Source organism: Mustela putorius, unplaced genomic scaffold, assembly GCF_011764305.1.
Source record: "Mustela putorius furo isolate JIRA1106 unplaced genomic scaffold, ASM1176430v1.1 tig00003845_pilon_pilon_pilon, whole genome shotgun sequence".
Taxonomy (NCBI): Eukaryota; Metazoa; Chordata; class Mammalia; order Carnivora; family Mustelidae; genus Mustela; species Mustela putorius.
The window spans coordinates 30,789,385-30,809,189 of NW_025421998.1; the positions used below are offsets into that span (position 1 = coordinate 30,789,385).

The window sequence follows — 19,805 nt, forward strand, 5'->3', positions numbered from 1 at the left end:
GAGCCAAAAACAAGAGCTGGACAACTTAACTGCCTGAGCCACCCAGGTGCCCTAGGAGCGAATGTATTCTTTCTTACAAACCAGAGGTAATGGGGCACATAGCAGGCTTAGTTAGTAGAGCATGTGACCCATGATCTCAGGGTCAGGAGTTCAAGCAAGCCCCACCTTGGGCTTGGAGTCTACTCAAAAGAGATTACAAAAGCAACTATTGGGGATCTTTCAGATTTCAGATGAATAAAAAAGTAGCTATATTTTGTTCCCATAGATAATTTATTTAATCACAAAGCAAATTTGCAGTATTTTATTCCTCTTGAGGGATAACATTTTCTATAACATTGTTTCTTTTCCCTTAAAGGACATAAATGGAAACAGGGGATGTGGTCTAAGGAAGAAATTGATATTTTGATGAACAATATTGAACGCTATCTAAAGGTATTTTATGGCATTTTGTTTGTTTCACAAATTCTTTCATTGCCAATTGCAAACATCATCAAAGCATCATTGTATATACTTTATAAGGAGCTTTTCAGTAGTTTTTCTAATGGATGATTGGTTAATGTGTCATAGCTTCATAATTTTAAGGTGTATAATTATAGCCTATTTTTAAACGAATTTCAAATTTTTAGTTTAACACAACTTTACTGTGTTAGTCAACACCTGAAATTTAGGCAGATCCTAATAGCTTCTCAGAATCTTAAAGCCCTGTCTTTTCAAGCAGCCTGTAAATTAGTTTATGCTTATATTGTCTAAAGTCCAAGATTCAGGTCTTCTTTGAGTGTATTTACAACATGAGTCTACCCCTTTTTAAAAAAATGAATAATTTTAGTTCATTTTTCCATTGAGGCTTATATGTGGTTAGCTAAGTCATCCTTTTCATTAAATGTCTCTTGAACATAGTATTTTTGAGGTACTGGAGATATGAATTGCTATAATACACAGTGTTGGCTTTTAAAAGCCAGCAATTCATTTGGGAGTGTTAAAGCAGGTGAAGAGTAAGGCTTTGTACCATGTGATACATGTTGTGAATTCTGCACGAGATTGGAGAAGGAAGAGTATATTCTTAGGGTTAGGACAGTTATGGAAAATATTTGGAAGAGCAAGGATTTAAGTGGAGTCTTTTTTTTTTTTTTTTTTTTTTAAGATTTTATTTATTTATTTTGACAAAAATCACAAGTAGGCAGAGAGGCAGGCAGGGGCGGGGCTGGGGGAAGCAGGCGCTGAGCAGAGAGTCCAATGGGGGGCCCAATCCCAGGACTCCAAGACCATGACCTGAGCTGAAGGCAGAGGCTTTAACCCACTGAGCCACCCAGGCGCCCCTATTTTTTTTTTTTTTTTTTTTTTTTTTGAGTGGAGTCTTCAAAGGAAGAGAACTTGGGCTAGAATGGGGCTGGAGGGAGCATGAGCAAATGCTGACCACCAAGGAGTCAAATGAAACTCAGAGCACATTAAATTAGTCCCTTTAACTTGAAACAAGTAATTATCTGGAAACTTGGCTTTGAAGTCCAGTCCAAAGAAGTAGAACTGTCTTACAGAAAATGAGAAAAACTAGTAACTTAGTTGAGTGAGGGATTGGTGGAGTAGATCTGTGCTCTTTTCAAGGGACTTTTTCTAGTAATTTGCTGACCATTCCCTTATTGGAGTTAGCGCATGTTTGAAATACAGACCATCAACATTGTTTGGGAATGGGACGTGTACAGCATTATTTAACCATTCTATTGTTTGATACTTAGGTGGTTGATAAAATTTTTCACTGCAATAAATATATTGGTGTCTAGAATGTCCATATTCCTAAACCTGATTTTAATCTGCATTGTTCCTGAGCTAAGCTCTGTAAACTCTAAGGAGTAAATTAAAAAACTTCAGTTCTTTGTTAATGAATAAAGATCCTTCCCACCAAACTAATATTTTTAGGAGAAACACAAATGCAGTGACCACTGAAAGTGTATGTCCACTGGCCACATAAACTTTTTAGTTAAAGCTTGAAAAATGCTGCAGGTTTATATTAGGGAGTAACAAATGATAAGAACTCTGAACTTTCGGAATTAAGCTGGTTTCTTGTCTAGGGGATTGGAGTTGATGGTTTTCAAGGACCCCTTCAATTCTGAGTAAAGAGCGGGAATGTGACTGATGCGAGATCTTTGAGATCTAAATCTTTTAGACTGATTTGAGATTGCTTGACTGGATGAGATAAGGACTTTGTAAAACTAGAGTGGTGGAAGAATTGGCAGATAAGCAGATGGTCGGTAAGGACACCTGGTGACTGGATGTCAGAGAAGAGGGAAAAGGAGGATTTGGAGTAACTTCAAGGTGTTTTATTTTGGATGCCTGGGAGAAGGAGGAATGGATTGGCAGAGATAGGAAATGTCCAAAAAGGCATACAGATCTTGGAAAAAGATACCTGGTTTGATAGTTGATCATGGTTTTTATTATGTGCTGCTGTTTAAGAACACTGGAGCCATATATATATATATATATATATTTTTTTTTTTTTTAAGATTTTATTTGTTTATTTGACAGAGAGACACAGTGAGAGAGGGAACACAAGCAGGGGGAGTGGGAGAGGGAGAAGCAGGCTTCCCGTGGAGCAGTGAGCCCGATGTGGGGCTCTATCCCAGGATCCTGGGATCATGACCTGAGCTGAAGGCAGCCGCCTAACAACTGAGCCACCCAGGCGCCCCATGTAGAGCCATTTTTAAACCAATTAATTAGACATCAGATAAATGAAAGTATGATACAAGTGGAAAAAAAGACCAGAAGCATTTTCATCTCAGTATATGGTCATCCTGCAACACAGTGCCTTTCATATATTTAGATTTTAAATGTTAGATTTAATTATTTGCAGAACTGGAATAAGAGGATTTTAAATTCTAAAATTTTAGAAACTTGGGGCATCTAGCTGGCTCATTCAGTAGAGTGTGACTCTTGATCTTGCAGTCATGAGTTTAAACCCCACATTGGGTGTAGAGCTGACTAAAAAGATTAATAGGGGGCGGCTGGGTGGCTCAGTGAGTTAAAGCCTCTGCCTTCTGCTCAGGTCATGATCCCCGTGTGTCCTGGGATGGAGCCCGGCATAGGGCTCTCTGCTCAGCGGGGAGCCTGCTTCCTCCTCTCTCTCTGCCTGCCTTTCTGCCTACTTGTGATCTCTGTCTCTCTGTCAAAATAAATAAATTAAAATCTTTACCCCCCCCCAAAATAAATAAATAATAGAAAAATAAAATGTAGAAACTTTTTCCTGTGAAGTTTTATGCATTTCAAGGAATGTATAAAATGCACATCCGTGTAATTTTACCTCTTTTTGAAATTTATGTAAATAGTTTGATCCTCTGGGTGTTCTATAATTGGCTTCTATTGTTTATTATTTTGCTTTTGTGATCCATACCTGTTAATTTTTTTTTATTTAGCTGTATTTCATAATGCCAGTATAGATACTGTAAGTTATCCATGGGCAGTTAATGGTCCTTTGGGGTCTTTCGTTTTTTTGCTATGAATTTAAACAAATTTGATGGGTGTGAATGCTACTTTATTATGGATTTTAATTTGTATTCCTCTGATAACATACTTTTATATGCTTACTGGCCACTTTCTAGGTTTCCTCTTTGAAATTCTTGTTCGTTATTTGATCAGTTTTTTGCAGGGTTATCTTTTTCATTCTCTAGACATTCTTAATGTATGCTGGCTTTTTGTTTATTTGTCTGACAGGTATCTTGTCTCAATTCAGTAGCCTATCTTTTCCTTTTCTGTGGGGGTCATTTGATGAAAAAGAATCTTAATTTCAATATCAAAATCATTTTTTACATTTATATTTTACATGGTTATTTGGAAATCCTTCTCTGCTTCAAGGGCATAAAGATATTGCCCTATATATTGTCACATAAAAGTTCTATAGTTTTGTCTTTCATGTTGATTTTTTTTTTTTCCTAAAGCTCTGAGATAGGGTTTCACTATTGGGTTTTTTTTGTTGGTTTGTTTTGATTTTATTTTTGGTTTTATATGGAAGGCAGTTGTCCCAGCATTGCTATGGAATGTCCGTCTACTTCCAATCTACAGTGTCCATTTTGTTCCAAATCAAGCTTCCACAAATCTTTGTAGGTTTCTAATTTGTTACCAGATTCTGTTTGTTGATACTTGGTACTAGTATAGATGACACTACCTAGAGAAATCACAGCATCTGATAGGGCAAGTCTCTTTATGAATGTCTTGCCCCTTTTTGACCCTTTGCTTAGAATCGAGTTGCAGAGAATGGAAAACTGTTGGAATTTTTATTGGACTGCACTGAATCTGTGCATCAATTTGAGGGTAATTAACATCTTCACAGTATTCCATTTTCCTGTAGAGAACACTGTATACTGTCTGTTGTAGTGGCTTCCTGTTTAATGCCTTTGGTACTTTGTTTTCCTCCATAAAGGACTTGTATAACTTGTCTAAGATTTAGTCCTGTTGCTTTTAATTTTGGTGATACTGTAAATGAGAACTTTTAAATGTTTTTTGATCTTTGTATAGAAATGCAAATAACTTTGTATATTGATTTTGTAATGAGAATTTGCTACTCATTTAAGTTTCTACATATATAACACCTGTAAATGATTTCTCTTTTTCGACCTGTGCTTTTTATATATTTTCTTTTATTAGGTTATCAGCAAATCCAAATTCACTAGGAGTGTAATTATGAATGTTCTATGTTACAAATGTTCTTTCCACATCTATAGCTATTTACACTTTTTCCGTAAATTTAATAATTAATGCTATAATAATATTTTTTTAATTAACACAAAATTCCTGGAATAAGCTTACCATCTGTATCCATCTGTATTGATTACTGACCTTCTTATACATTGCTGGTGCTCAATATTTTAGGGACTGAGGGATCTGTGTTAGAGAACGAACTTACCTAAAAATTCTTTTCTGAAACTGTCCTTGTCTGGTTTTGCTGTTGAGTTTATAGTAGCCTAATAAAACGAATGAGGAAGTGTTCCCCCTGTTTTTTTATACCCTAGAATAGTTTAAAATCAGAATGATGTTTCTCTTGATTGTTTGGTAGGATTTACCTATGAAGTCATGTGGGCCTGGTATTTGCATTGTGAAAAATTATTAATAACTATTAAATTTTCTTGGTGGTCTGTGCTTATTAGATTTTCTATCTCTTCCTGAGTCTGTTTTGGTAAGTTGACTTTTTCTAGGAGTTTATTCATTTTATGTAAGTTTTCAAATTTATGGCCATAGAATTTTCATAATGTTCAACTGTCTAATCTCTGTAGCATCTCTACTTAGGCCCCATTTTTTCATTTCCAGTGTTTTGTCTTTTAGTTTTGCCATAGTTTATCTTTTCATATTTTATTAGTCTTTAAGAGTCTTTTCAAAGTACCATTTTTTAGCATTGTTTATAGTTTCTGTTACTTATTTGATTCCTAATTCTGTTAATTTTATTCTTGTGATTTTCTTCTTTCTTTAGATACTAATTTTTTTATAATTTTAAAAGGTGTTGACACAACATGACTATGAATTTAGTAGTTTATTTTTGGAGCATTTAAGTATCACTTTATTATCTCTTGAAACATTTTAAAGTTTATATTGACTTATTAATGAATTAGCAATACATTATTTTTCTAAATGCCATTGATGATCTTGAAAATAAAAAATCAACTTTTAAAAAGCATAGTATATCCATATGCATTTTATCAGAAATCCCTAAATCAAAGAAATGTAACCCATTTAGGCACGCGGAATAAAAGATGCTACAGAAATCATCTTTGAGATGTCAAAAGACGAAAGAAAAGATTTCTACAGGACTATAGCATGGGGTCTGAACCGGCCTTTGTTTGCAGTTTATAGAAGAGTGCTTCGCATGTATGATGACAGAAACCATGTGGGAAAGTATGAAAACTTGTAATGCTGCATGTTTTCATGTAATTAGGAGAAATATTTAAAGAGCTATCTTTTTTAAAAAATATGAGCAGAATTTTAATTGGGAACAGCTATGAATTACTGTTTGCTGTGTTAATATTTTTTTTCCCCAGGTCCATGTTGTAACTATGGAAATCTCATTATAATAAGGCCTCTTAGAACTTAGAATCTCAATCACCTTATATGTCAGAGTTTAGACTTAGCTATCTTCATTCAAAGTCTGCTATATAATAAAGTCACATTATAATAAAAAATATTATAGTGGGTAAAGATTTAGGAGGTGTGAGGAAAAAACCCCTCTAAATTCATTGGTAACATCATTCCTATTTTTTTATAGTATAGCATTTCCTAGGTTAGTGACCCTTTTTTTATCTTTTTAAATAAAACCAGAATGGAAAATAAATAAATTTCTAAATACAATGCCTGGATTTCTGTTATAGGTAACATTTAGGGGAAGGCATCTTTTTTTTTTTTCAGTGCAATGATTCTTTGGTGTTACTGACTTTTTTAATTTCCCTTTGGGAATTTTAGGTAGTCATAATATGGCTTATTAGGTACTGCTTTTAAAAAGAACATTGCATTGGCTGTATTGAGTACTTACCCTCTAAAGAAAAAGAGCCTTTACATTGGAGCAAGAGTCTGGGAGGTGTCGATGCTTGGGTAGGGGAAATGAAGAGAAGTTTTTTAAATTTTTTGGTGCCTTGTAACAGTTTACTATAGATTTGCATTTTGGCTCTGGTTTACAGTGTCATACATAAGTCTTTCAGAATAACTATAATATTAGAGGGCCTGAAACCAGTTTTCAAATAAAGGAAGACTTAAAGTGGAATAGGAGCAAATACATTTTAAGTGTTGAATTTTCCTAGAGAAAGATGTACATTGCTCACTTTTATTATAGCTAAAAGTATTTTTTTATAAAAAAGAAGATAGAAGCATCAGTTTTAATTTTTAGTAATTTACTTTGAAGTTGGTTACTTTAAAAATATTATCAGTGTGCTAAGTGACTTAACATTTGGGTCCCTAAGTAAAATTCTGATTTTTATTAAGTTTTTTTTTTTTAACATTCTTTGTTTTAATCGATCTTTTTAAAAATTTCTTTAAATTTCTAGATATACACCTGAAGAAATTGAAAAGCTCAAGGAGTAAGTTAAAAAAATTTTTTTCTTTCCCTGAATTTTGATAGTTGGGTTTTAACTTTTTTAATACCTTTGTTTTTTCTAAACTTTTACTTTGAAACTGTCAAGAGATTTTTAGTAGACTGGTGTAATTTAATCCTGCTATTAAGCATGATTGACCATAAAAAGAAATGTTCAGGTCCATACATCCACAGAGTAGCCACGCCCATAAATTTCGTCTTTTCCTTAGTGAGTTGCTGAATTAAGTGTGTCCTCAGACCACTAGTAAGGGTTACAGAAGAGATTAGATGGCCATTCTTGGTGGCCTGAAGACTAAATACTGGGCTTAGAAACCAGGATCAAAACCAGGGCTGTGCTACATGCTTAGTTTAGAATGGTGACTTAGCAAATGTTGCACTTAATGTCTGGGCGGACTCTTACTTTATGAAGGCAATTTTGCAGGAAAAATAATTCTGCTTTGTTGAGTAGGGCCCTAAAGTATGGGTTGATGGATTGTATGGACCATGGAAAAAATTGAAGGTTGATCCTCTTTATGGTGATAGCAGCTTGGGAAACTTTTTCAGATGTCTGAGAAGAGCTTGTTAGGCGTGCTCAAAGGGAACAATCTGGGGATTGCCTGGGAGATTGTGTCAGTAACCTGAGGGGAAATTTGGTCTTTTTTGAACACATATCCAAGTTACTTATTTCTTCTCTGACCCAGGAAAAAGGCAATTGCTGCCTGTTTTTTTTTCACCCACAGACAACTGTGGACCCCAAAAAAAGGCCACACTTTCAAACTTTGGCTCTCAAAGTATTGCTGCCCACAACTTCCAAACCAGTCAAATGGGAAGAAGAAGAATGAAGAATAAATGATGAAATTAAAAGGGAGAAAACAGTTGAACCCAATGCTGATTGGCAGACTCTTGTTTTAGGCTCCGGATAAAGCATGGCAATGACTGGGCAACAATAGGGGCGGCGCTAGGAAGAAGCGCGTCTTCCGTCAAAGATCGGTGCCGACTGATGAAGGATACTTGCAACACAGGTACTATGAGCGCTGCCGCGGGGCCACTCTTGTCTCCATCAGAGCCTCCCGCCCCTTCTCATACTGCTTTCTCTTCTCTTCCGGAAAGCAATTTGTCATTCGCTTGAGTTCACATTGTATTTTCTAGTCTTCCTTTTTCTTCGTGCCTTGTAGGCCCGAGTAAGCCTTCATTTTTCTGCCTTTGTGCGAGGTGACATTGTTCACAGGGACACATTGCCTCCGTTTCAGAGGTTTTAGATGTAGCATGTTTCCATTTTGTAGCAATGCAAAACTGCTCCAGTTGGGAAAGTTTTTATTATTAAGGCTTACATAACAGGAAGTTTTAATTTAAACCCATCTAACTGTTGAGCTTCTGTAAACAACACCTTATCAACTTCATGTTACTAGAAAAACCTTTAGTTCCGGCAGTTCCCAGCTTAAGTTACCTTTCAGTGCTATGGCTCTGTTTTGCTTATTTCAAGCAAGTAAGTATATTTTTCTATAGAAAAAAACTTGTCATTAGTGTTTCAGTCTCTGGTACAGACAACAAATGCCTATTTAACTCTTAGTATATACAGATGCACTGATGATACTGTTAATCCTAACCTCTGTGACCAATAACAGTATTGAGGCTCTGGCACCAGCTCTCACATAACTTTCTGAGCTTGAGTTTCCTCGAAAATGAAGAGGTTAGAATAGGTGATCTGTAGTTCTCATATATGAGAAGTTAAGTAAGATAGTTCCATTTTAGCGTTAAAATTTTCTGAAGGAGCCACAGTCTGTGCTCAGTCTTTTAGTAAGAAAAGTGGTTCTCAAGTTAAGCTTAACCTTCCTGGTTGTATGTTTTCCGTTTTCACCTCCCTACCCTGCCAGAGTGGAATTGGGGAATATCTCCTGCTTAATCATTGACTCCACCAGCCCTGTGACCTGCAAGACAGAGAGAACATAAACCCCTCCAACTCTGTCATTCTGTGTTAATGACAGCTTAATGAATGAAACAGGAATAGGAGCTCTAGATAATAGAATTTGGCCCAGAGTTTTTAGGTAAGGCACTGTGAGTACCGTTTGCTGCCATGCTAAAGTAGAAGCAGGACTTTGTCTTGAATATATGGTATCCAGAACTGTGCTTAGCGCATAATAGAAGGTCCAATAAGTATTTGTTGAATGAATGACTCCCTGATGCAAGCACACAGCTCTTTTGAAATTTTCTAACCTTTTTAGCTACTAGTAACAAAATGGAAACAGAAGTGAAAGGAGTTTAAAAAAAAAAAAAAAACACACACAAAACTGTTTTTATGCTCAAGTTCCTTAAGAAAAGACCAAGCGGATCATTTGGTATCATTACTGGTTTATGGCTTTGGGAAAACCTGGAGTAAAATCATGTGTGAATACCAGTCTCCGACTTCTGTGCTGTCATAGTTTCTTAGAGTTGGGCTGGTAGGGAAAGGAGATGGTATAAACCTAGTTTCCATTTTACTAAAGTGGGTAGGAGCCCATAGGAGTTGCTCCACTTGTCTCATCATTCATTCCTCTGGTGAGGGATCTCTTAGCCACATCACTTCTGCAGAGCAGGGAATTCTAGACAAGACTAAGGAAAAATTTTGTGAGGTTTTGTGTCCATCTTGCCACCATGAAGCTCTTCCCACTTAGGTTTAGTGCATCTGACAGTGTATAATTCTTTCTAGGTATGTACTGGGTAGTTTTTCTTTCCTTAAGGAGTCAGTCAGTTTTTCATCAGGATTCTGTATTTGCTTTTGTATCAAGAACCTTCCTGGCCTAGTGAAACGTAGTTGTCTTAGTAGATACGTGCAGTGTCCTTCCCCAGAGTCATTCAGAAATAACTTACTGGCGGCGTTCTTGCGTACTTCCCATCAGGGCTGCATCTGATTTGCAAAATAGAAGATAGCAGTAATAGTCTGATGATCTCCTTCTTTCAGGGAAGTGGACAGAAGAAGAGGAAAAGAGACTTGCAGAGGTGGTTCATGAATTGACAAGCACTGAGCCAGGTGACATAGTGACACAGGGCGTGTCATGGGCAGCTGTGGCAGAGCGAGTGGGTACCCGCTCAGAAAAGCAGTGTCGTTCTAAATGGCTCAACTACCTGAACTGGAAACAGAGTGGAGGAACTGAATGGACCAAGGAAGATGAAATCAATCTCATCCTCAGGTTTGTGTCCTAAGTCCTTTAAAAGCTGCTTAATAGCAGTAGGTGGCTTGATTGATGTTTCCTCTTTTGGTTTCCTTAGAGATGCCTAATGTCTGAAAAGCATCCTTTCCATAGAGAATGGGTCCATGGAGGATCCTTCAGACCCTATGCATTTCATATTGAGCTCTTTTGTTTTGTTTTGTGTTTGTTCCTTTTTAGTGGATTTAGTGCTCGTGCAAAGTACCAGATTGAAGGCGTGGAGACTGAAGTCCTCTCTCTCCCCACAGAACAGGTATGGCACAGACAGTGGCATTGCAGCCTGCCACTGTCCACCAATGTGCCTCAGTGCTAGCAGAGGGGCACCGTGTGCAGGGGAAGAGGGCGATTCAGTCTCCATGCCCTTCAATCTTGGGTGACTGTGCTAAGATTGCCAAGCAGGGGGCCCAGGTTACAGTTACCCCACACCTTCACACTGGACCCAGTCAGGCGCTTCCATGTCATACGTATCCAAAAATAGCTTTAAGGTAATAATCCTGAGCTTTTTTTTTTCTTTTAAGTTAGTTAGTACAACCATTCAGTGACTCGAGGCAGAAATACCAGCAAGGACATGTTTGAGACATCAAAGTAATAAAAGCTCCTCCCTCCTGAAAATCAACATCATCATGACAGTTGAAGCTGGAGAACAAATATAGATCACTCGTACCCCAAATCTTGTGGAACTATTAAATTAGTGGTTTTTGTTTTGGTTGCTGCTGGAGTATTGTTTTTGTTTTTATCATTTTATTTTGGGTTTTGTTTTTAATATACTTGTTTCAACTAGTCATCTGCAAATAGCTCATTTCTAAATGTTTTTATTTATTACAGATAGGGAAAAGGTCAGATCTAGGAAATAACTTGCTATGGCACACTGTAACACATTACAAAACACTTTTCCACTAACACTGTTCTTACCCTGTTCTAACCTTTAGCTACTCCCTTGCCTTTACAGTGTTTCATTGGCTTCTGACCATTTATAGTCTGGCCCATTCCTTGTACCATTAACAAAAGGCTCTTGATAGTGCTAGGTCATAGCTCCTAGCTGTGGGGGCAGTTCTGCACCCTTGCAGTCCTTTCCCATGCAGTTAACAGTAGCCTCTCCATGACATAAGCTGCTGGCCCCTTTATTGCCAGTGCCATCATGTGTAGTCAGGGAAGGGTTCTTCCAGAGAAATAAATTAACATCTAACAGATGTTTATTTTGTAACCTGTAGGATAGCAGAGCTTGATGTAGCTGATGAAAATGACATCAACTGGGATCTGTTAGCGGAGGGATGGAGCAGTGTCCGTTCACCACAATGGCTTCGAAGTAAATGGTGGACCATCAAAAGGCAGATTGCAAATCATAAGGATGTTTCGTTCCCTGGTAATGTATTTTTTGCTTCTTAAGTCCTTCCCTTGTCTTACCATATTTACTCCTCAGGACTTAGAGGTCAGACGTTCTTTGCCTCAGCTAAAGAGAGATATGAATCTTAGTAGATCTTCACTGAAACAGCTCTATTTCTTTGGCTAACTGTCTTTCCTTCCCTTGAGAAGAGTTGATGTGATGTGTAATTCTCAAAGCACCTAAGATGAAAATAGACATATTTACATACATTCTTGTTCTCATACAACTGTGCAGAAAATGATTTTACATATTGTGTACAAAAATGTATTTCTGAAAACTTAGGTTTAAATCAACTTTTAAGTGTTGAAGAACTTCACATAATTGGGTTTGTCATTCAGAGATTTTCTTCGGTGGTTTTATAGTATAAAGACTGTAAATTCATAATTCATTAATGATGTAAATCTAGACATCCTAAGTTGGGTTTGCTTAAAAGTGAGGCATGTTTGTCCCTTCATTGCCTGCTTTGCACTCTGGTTATGAAACTCGGATGTACAGTTCATTTAATTAAAGGCAGTCAAATTCATGCCCCTTGATATAGTGCTCCAACTTCCATTTCTCCAAAGGAAAATTAAATACTGAAGAACTGTGGCTCTATGAAAATAAGATTTTTAAAAAATTAAGTCCATTATAAATAAATCTAACATTAAAACCAGAAAAGTGAATGAATACTAATGTGACAGAAACCCACCCATATTGCAGTTACCACCTGAGAGGACTGATAGGAGGGGGGCAAGTCTAGATTTGACTTTCCTGCACAAGAATTCAAGGTGGTTACATATTACTGTTTGGAAAAGATGAGCCTGCTACTCTCGAGTTGTGAGTTCAACTCACAGCCAGCTGACTAAGGAAGTAAGCTACTTTGCATTAATAATATTCTCCCAAAATAATAAGAATTTTATCCTGGAGCCCTAAGACATAACAAAGGTCTTATTTTCATATTCCTCACAATGGCGCCTTTTTTTTTTTTTTTTTTTTTTAATGTATCTTAGGTGGCAAGAATAACATTGTGTTAGGAATTTTTTAAATTTCTTGTGATGGATAATGTTTCCAGAAATTTCCAGACAGGTTATAGCTTTAAAATATTTTTATTGTTATTTTGCTGAGATCTCACATGCAGTGTGCAGTTATTTATTCCAAATACTTCCCCTCCTTACCCCCACCTCCCCTGCTGCTTAGATGGTGGTCTGTCGGAGAATCAATGTTCTTTTTGTCTACCCATCTCCCTTCAGTCTTAATAAAGGGTCTTAAACAGTTACATGAGAATCAAAAAAACAACCCAACGCTTTTGGAGAATAAATCAGGATCTGGAGTTCCAAACAGTAATTCCAATTCCAGTGTACAGCATGTTCAGATCAGAGTCGCCCGCTTGGAAGACAATACAGCCATCTCTCCAAGCCCCATGACAGCCTTGCAGATTCCAGTCCAAATCACTCATGTCTGTAAGTGTCTATTGGAGACTCCTTGCTCTTGGACCTCTATGATTTGGTAATGGCTCTAATACCTTTCATTCTTCCAGAATGTTGACAGAAATTTGTGCAGTTTGACAGAGGCAGTCTAAGGCATTTTATGTTCATTAGCTTAATTAATATTTGCACAAAAGATGAGTGTGTGACAGAACTTCCCAACCATAATAAACCATTTTAAATCCTCTTACTTTTAGAGTTCACAAAGAATTAATGATTAATAGACTACTACCTAAAATCAGTTGGACAAGGAAATAGAGTTCCTAAGGTGGCACATCATTTGTAATAATTAACCAGAGACACACAGATTGGGGGTGGATTTGAAGTCATGTGTAGAAGAAATGAATTTGAGGAGATTGAGATTTTCTTCAAGAAGAGCCAGTTTTCCTTTGGGAACTATTTTATCCTTTTTTTTTTTTTTTTTTTAAGCCTCTGATATTTTTTCAGTTTAATGAGATTATGAGAACCGAATAGTTGTTACGGGGAAAGGATTTGATAGTTCTGCCTTTTTTTCCATGACAGAGTAACAGAAAAGAAGTGCGAATAAAATCCTCAGAACCAGATGATTCTTCACTTTTTTCTCGTTTCTTTTGTCTACCTAAATGCTCTGCCTATGGAAGGGACATTGTCAAAAGTATACCAACTGCTGTATGTTATTCTCAACCAGGGGATTATTAGCATTTTGAGTATATAACTGATTGTTGGCAGTGCTGTCCTACACACTGCAGGATGCTCAGTGTCCCTTGACTCACCCACAAAATGCCAGTAGTGCTTCCTAATCATTATGGCAAATAAAAAACCCAAGGATTTCCAAAGGTACCCTATGACACCATTTTGAGAATCAGTGGGCTGCCTCTTGGTCATGGTGACACTACATACACCCATATATCCAGGGACTATCAAGGTTACCTTGCAGACTTCTAATTCAAGTTTGGTTATTTGCTTTAGCTTTCTACCAGTGTAATAAAGCATGAAGAACTTTTTTTAGCCCTCTGCTTACTTAACTTTATAACCTGAAGAATTGCAAAAACTGGTCCGATATAAATATGCGAGCTACTGTTGGTTATAGATTGTGCACAGAGATTGTTAGAACTTCCCTTGGCTGTTGGAGTGACTGTACTTACTGGGAATGCAGACACTGGTACCTTAATATTCACAGGATGGTTTTTTAAAAATATGTAGAATAATTTTATTTCTTCCAGCAAGAAATGTTAGTAAGAGTTTTATACCGTATCAGTTATTCTTTGCATTTAGGGTTAAATCTCATATGATTGTTCCTTCCTTTGTTAGGAGTCAGGGACTCACAAACTTTAGAGCCAGAATAGTAAATATAAACATGTTAAACTTTGCCGCCCACATAGGTCTTTGTGGGATTTTCTGGGTTTTAAACAATCCTTAAAAAATGTAAAAACCAAAATAATTAAAAATGTAAAAACCATTCTTAGTCTTTGGCCACAATTTGTCCCTGCTCAGTTTGCTTACCCATGATGAATATTATTTATCTGGAATCCCTTTAAATTATTCTAGGTTTGATCTTAAGATTCCATCAACTAGAGAAATAGTAACATGAATCAAGTGCACTTTTTTGAAATGTGTCTCATATCCTTTCCCACTGAGAAGTATTTTAAGAATAAACACTACACATTGCAAGATGATTCCAAGTCATTTTTCACATGGATTTATCTAGAGGTGCAGTTGAGATCCCATTTCATCCAGTTACTCTTAATTCCTTATAACCTTGATCGGGTGTGACCAACGCTGTTCAGTCTTCCAAATGTGTCCTTCTGAAATAGGACTACCTTTGTTTTGGGGTTTTTTTGTTTGTTTGTTTGTTTGTTTTAAGATTTTATTTGAGAGAGTGGACGCGCACAAACCAGGGGTGGGAGGGGGTGGATTGCAAAGGGCAGACTCCCTGCTGAGCAGACACTTAACCAGCTGAGCCACCCGGGGGGCCCTGGAAATATTTCATGTTTGTGGTTCCTCCTAACGACTACATGAGGTAGGCAGGACAGATAAAGTCTCTGAACACTAACACTAGTAGGTTCAAAGCACGCTGTTGGCTCAGGTTTACATGGCCCAAGAGTAATGCTGCTAAACTGAAGCCTGGTGTTTGGGGACTCCTGTTCCAGGAACCTATACTGCTTATCAGAATGTCCAGGAAATTTTATTTTTTTACCAAGTTCCTGTTGACTTGTAAATTAGCCTTAGTGTATTACTCTCACTTCTAATACTAGAAATATTTTGTGATCGCTGTCAAGGGTTAGCAGGTACTGTCTCTGAACAGCTAGTCAATTCTGCCTTTACAGTGCAAAAGCAGCTGTGGAACATAAACAGGTATGGCCATGTTCCTGTAATACTTTTCACAAAAACTGGTAGTGGCTGGATTTGGCTTTGAGCCAGCCCCTAATGGGTGCCATCCCAGATAAGATTGCTTCTCATAAGAAATTTAAATGGTTTCTAGGCAAATTATTCACTATGAGATTATGTGTTTTATTTACTGTTGTCTTTGTTCCTACCACAGCTTCAACAGAGTCCCCTGCTGCTACTGTTGACTCGGAAACAATAACACTAAACAGTGGAACACTACAGGCATTTGAGATTCTTCCAGTGAGTAACACTTCACAAAAGAGAAAGTGGTCATTTTATGCATAAGAAAAACCACTGGTTTTAGCACTGTTATCATATGAACAAATGAACTAAAAACATGATTGGCATTCAGTGCAACTATGCCCATGTTTCTGCGGCCAGATGATTAAATGAGGACATACATCAAGACTTTCCCTTTTTTCTTCCTCTGTATAGGTTTAAACCAATAATGTGCTCTTTTTACATATGAAAAGTGACAGGGCTTAATGAGGAGGGTGCATGTATGCCTTTATATTGATAAACAAATACTATATATAACCAAAAAGTTTACTGTACTGGCAGCCCTTGGGGATACAGAATTTAAAAGTCCCAGTCCTAAATAGTGTAGCTACTTTACAAAAGAATCTTGAAGTTCCTAGAAAGGTAAAAAAGTATAGTTAATATCTGTGCCACCAATTCTAATCCAAGGTTTACGTAAATGAAAAGAAAACATGTCTGCATAAACGTGTACATGAATGTTCCTCTTCCTAATAATCAAAAAGTGGAAACCCAAATGGCCATCCACTGACAAATGGGTATATAAAATGTGCTGTCACCATACAATTAAATCAGCAGTAAAAAAGAAAGTACTAATACATGCTCCAAGGGTGAACCTTGAAAATGTTATGCTAAGTGAAACTAGCTACAAAATACCACATAGTGTTTGATTCCCATTTATTTGAAGTGTCTAAAATAGACAAATCCATAGAGACAAAAAGAGGAATGGTTGCCTATGCTAAGAGGTTTGAGGGAGCAAAGGGCCAAGATTGCTAATTTGAAGAAAGGGGGTTTCTCATAGAATAACTTTTTAAGTCCTCAAATGGTAATACCCAGAATTAGCTTATTTTTCAGGAAAAAAATATAAAGTAGGTTTTATTTAAATTATGTCAAGGTTTATTTGCTGTGAAAAACAGGGGGCTGTTAGTACAAAAGTTTATCCTCTGCACAAGTTACATCTCATGAGGATAGCCAGTGTGGCTGAAGGTTCTCTTTTAGAACAACTTTGGAATTTCTGCTAGCAGTTTACTTAACCAAAGCTTCCGCTTCCTAATCCTGTAGTCTCCACATTAGGGATGTATAATAGTCTTTGTCACAGGTTGATAACTTTATTTTGTCACCTCCCCTCTTCCCCCTGGCCAAATAATATAATACATATATTTAGAGTATGTGTTCAGGTTTTTACTTACTTGGGTCACAAATATTTAAAGATTTCCATCCTAATTTATTAATAAAGGATGATAGTACCTCAGCTTCAAAAAAAAAAAATCATGAACATTAGAGGAACTTAAGTAAATTAAGATGCATATATATAAAGTATTTACTGTCTGACCACATCTAATTTACTGAAGGTTGTGTTGTAAATGATCAGCTTTTACTTTTATGGAGAGGGAGGAAAGAAACTGAATCTTATTGTGTGCCAGGCGCCATTTACTAATAATTTGTAATGCCCACAACCGCTTCCCTGAGATAGTTATTTATGCCTGCTTTAGCAATAAGGTTCATTGAGCTGGTCCCAGGAGAGCTGTTGTAACATCAGTACACAGGACCACAGGTTCTAGGATTTCAACATCACCCTTTAAGTGCAAATACCTTCCCTTTGGGATAGTAGGATAAACTGAACTCAAATTATCAAATGTAGAAGCTTATGGCGATGAAGGGCTTATTGGCATTGAATAGTTCTGTTACAGTTCTGTGAAACATAATAAGATAAATGTATTGTCCGTCAAATACTTTTTGTCATTCACAACACTAATTACTATCTCTATACATTTCTCCTTAGTAGAAGAAGTATTTCGTAAAATTTTACTATGAAAAAAATCTTTTCAGCGCTGCTGTAGTAGTAACTTTTCAAAAATGGAGAGAGTGGCAGTTCTTTATGTTCTAGGTAGACGTGAAGGAAGACTGTGTGTGAGTTACTGCACTGGACACAGTGGCTTATGCTACCATGTCTTGGTGCCTTGAAATAAATGGCTAAGACAGTACCACAGAAATACATGGGAGTGAAGGGCAGGATCAAGGTCTGGCCTTGCCTCTCTGTTAAATCTCTAAGACAAATATAAGGACGTAGGACAAGTCAATATTATACTCTTCATTTTATTACTTGAGGGCACCTTCAGGATTGGGAAGTACATTTGTGCCAAGTATATTAAAGACCCCATTTTGGATATAAACCTAGACTTAATAAATAAGCTTATTTACTCAGTCTGTTGCACCTGTGTCATTCTTAATTTTTTTTTTCCTTTAGTCTTTCCATTTACAGCCCACTGGCACTCCAGGTACCTACCTGCTTCAGACAAGCTCAAGCCAAGGCCTTCCCCTCACTCTGACGGCTAGTCCCACAGTAACCCTGACAGCTGCTGCTCCTGCTTCTCCTGAACAGATCATTGTCCACGCTTTATCCGTATGTTACGTCAATTCCTTAATTTTTCTAGTTTCTGTAGAGAAGACTGTATGATGTCACAGAAGCTTTTTGTTTTTAATACCATGAGAGAACCCAGATGCCTTCAATAATAATAGGTCTAGGGGGAAAATGATTATGTTCTCTGTTTAAGTGTTTACCTACATGTAGGGACCAGGACTAATTGATAACAGAGTTTAAGAACCAGAACTAATGTAGTCCATGTATTTAAACAATTTCTCCTACTGCTGTTGTCTCAGGAACATAGTTTTACACCATCACTCTGCCTTCACTGAGGCATAACCCTTAATCCCATGTGTCTCCTTCCATGACATGGAATGATGGGGATGAGGGGTCCTAGAAAAACAGTGGTAAGAACACTGCAGTTCCAGAGGTAAGAGAACAGGGGAGGGGACAGTAGGGTACCACCTGTAAATTATAAATGATAATTGTCGCTTATAACTGAAGTCTGGTAGGGATTTTCTCATTTTGCCACTGATCGTTTTCTTTGACATTTTATAGCCAGAACATTTGTTGAACACAAGTGACAACGTCACAGTGCAATGTCACACACCACGAGTCATCATTCAGACCGTTGCCACAGAGGACATCTCTTCTTCCATATCCCAAGCAGAACTGACAGTAGATAGTGATATTCACTCATCTGATTTTCCTGAGCCTCCAGATGCCCTAGAAGCAGACACTTTCCCAGATGAAATTCATCAGCCTAAGATAACTGTAGAGCCATCATTTAATGATGCTCATGTATCCAAATTCAGTGACCAAAATAGCACAGAACTGATGAATAGTGTTATGGTCAGAACAGAAGAAATCTCTGACACCGACCTGAAACAAGAGGAGTCGTCTTCTCCTTTAGCCCGTGCTTATGTTACTGAGGTAAGTTGCAATTAAGGGAACAGCCTTCTTGCTTGAGCCTTAAACCTTCAGTTTGGAAAAAGCCTAGCAATAATTTATGGGGTGGGGGGAGAGAGGGTCTCCATTAACTTCCTTTTTCCTCTGGACACAAAATCAAATGCATATTCCACCTGTGACCTCACAAGTATGAGATAGCTGTGTTGCACAGCCTTAGCACCAAAACTTTTCCCCCATACCCTTCCAAAAGATGAGAACTGTTTGTTGGGACCTATGGAACCATTTTCAGGAGAGTGGTTCATAGTAGGTCTTTGTGGTACAGGTTAGTAACCTTCCTTAATAACCTTCCAGCATAACAGCATTGTTCTTCTACATTCAGGCTTCTGTTAAGTTCTGTCTTGTGCATTTTTCAGCTTTAATTTTCTTTTCTTTATTAAATGGGATAATGTTTGAATATGAAGTCCTTTTAAAGCTAAATGTGTGTGGAATCTTTGAAGAAAACTAAGAAATAGGAGTCAGATGTCTTTTTTTTTTTTTTTTTAATTGCCACTGTTTAGGATCTAGAGTCTCCTACCATAGAAGAACAAGTTGATCAAACCACCATAGATGATGAAACCATCCTTATCGTTCCTTCACCACATGGCTTCATCCAGGCATCTGATGTTATAGATACTGAATCTGTCTTGCCTTTGACAACACTAACAGGTACTATAATAGAATTCCATCATGTGCCTGATAAATCTTAAGGGGAACATCAGGTTACTTGATCCAACAATAACTGGTCATCTTGTTAGATTTTTGTACTTTGATAGGGTACTTACTATACCTTCTTGAGATGCAT

At 37.2% G+C, this 19,805-nt stretch overlaps 1 protein-coding gene across 6 annotated transcripts in view; it reads left to right on the forward strand.

Moving 5' to 3' along the window:
* DMTF1 (cyclin D binding myb like transcription factor 1) overlaps positions 1-19,805 on the forward strand; it is a 44,348-nt gene that overhangs the window by 23,144 nt on the left and 1,399 nt on the right. For 3 of the 6 annotated variants that reach the window (XM_004739640.3, XM_004739641.3, XM_013060842.2), the window contains 11 exons: positions 356-432; positions 5,714-5,871; positions 7,011-7,043; positions 7,949-8,058; positions 9,975-10,203; positions 11,433-11,584; positions 12,835-13,044; positions 15,590-15,675; positions 17,939-18,094; positions 18,614-18,988; positions 19,522-19,669. In XM_004739640.3, the coding sequence (XP_004739697.1) occupies positions 356-432; positions 5,714-5,871; positions 7,011-7,043; positions 7,949-8,058; positions 9,975-10,203; positions 11,433-11,584; positions 12,835-13,044; positions 15,590-15,675; positions 17,939-18,094; positions 18,614-18,988; positions 19,522-19,669 (1,734 nt within the window). Of the gene's footprint in view, positions 1-355; positions 433-5,713; positions 5,872-7,010; positions 7,044-7,948; positions 8,059-9,974; positions 10,204-11,432; positions 11,585-12,834; positions 13,045-15,589; positions 15,676-17,938; positions 18,095-18,351; positions 18,989-19,521; positions 19,670-19,805 lie in introns of those variants that run through there. The other 3 variants (XR_006609619.1, XM_045089757.1, XM_045089756.1) reach the window with 3 other exon arrangements.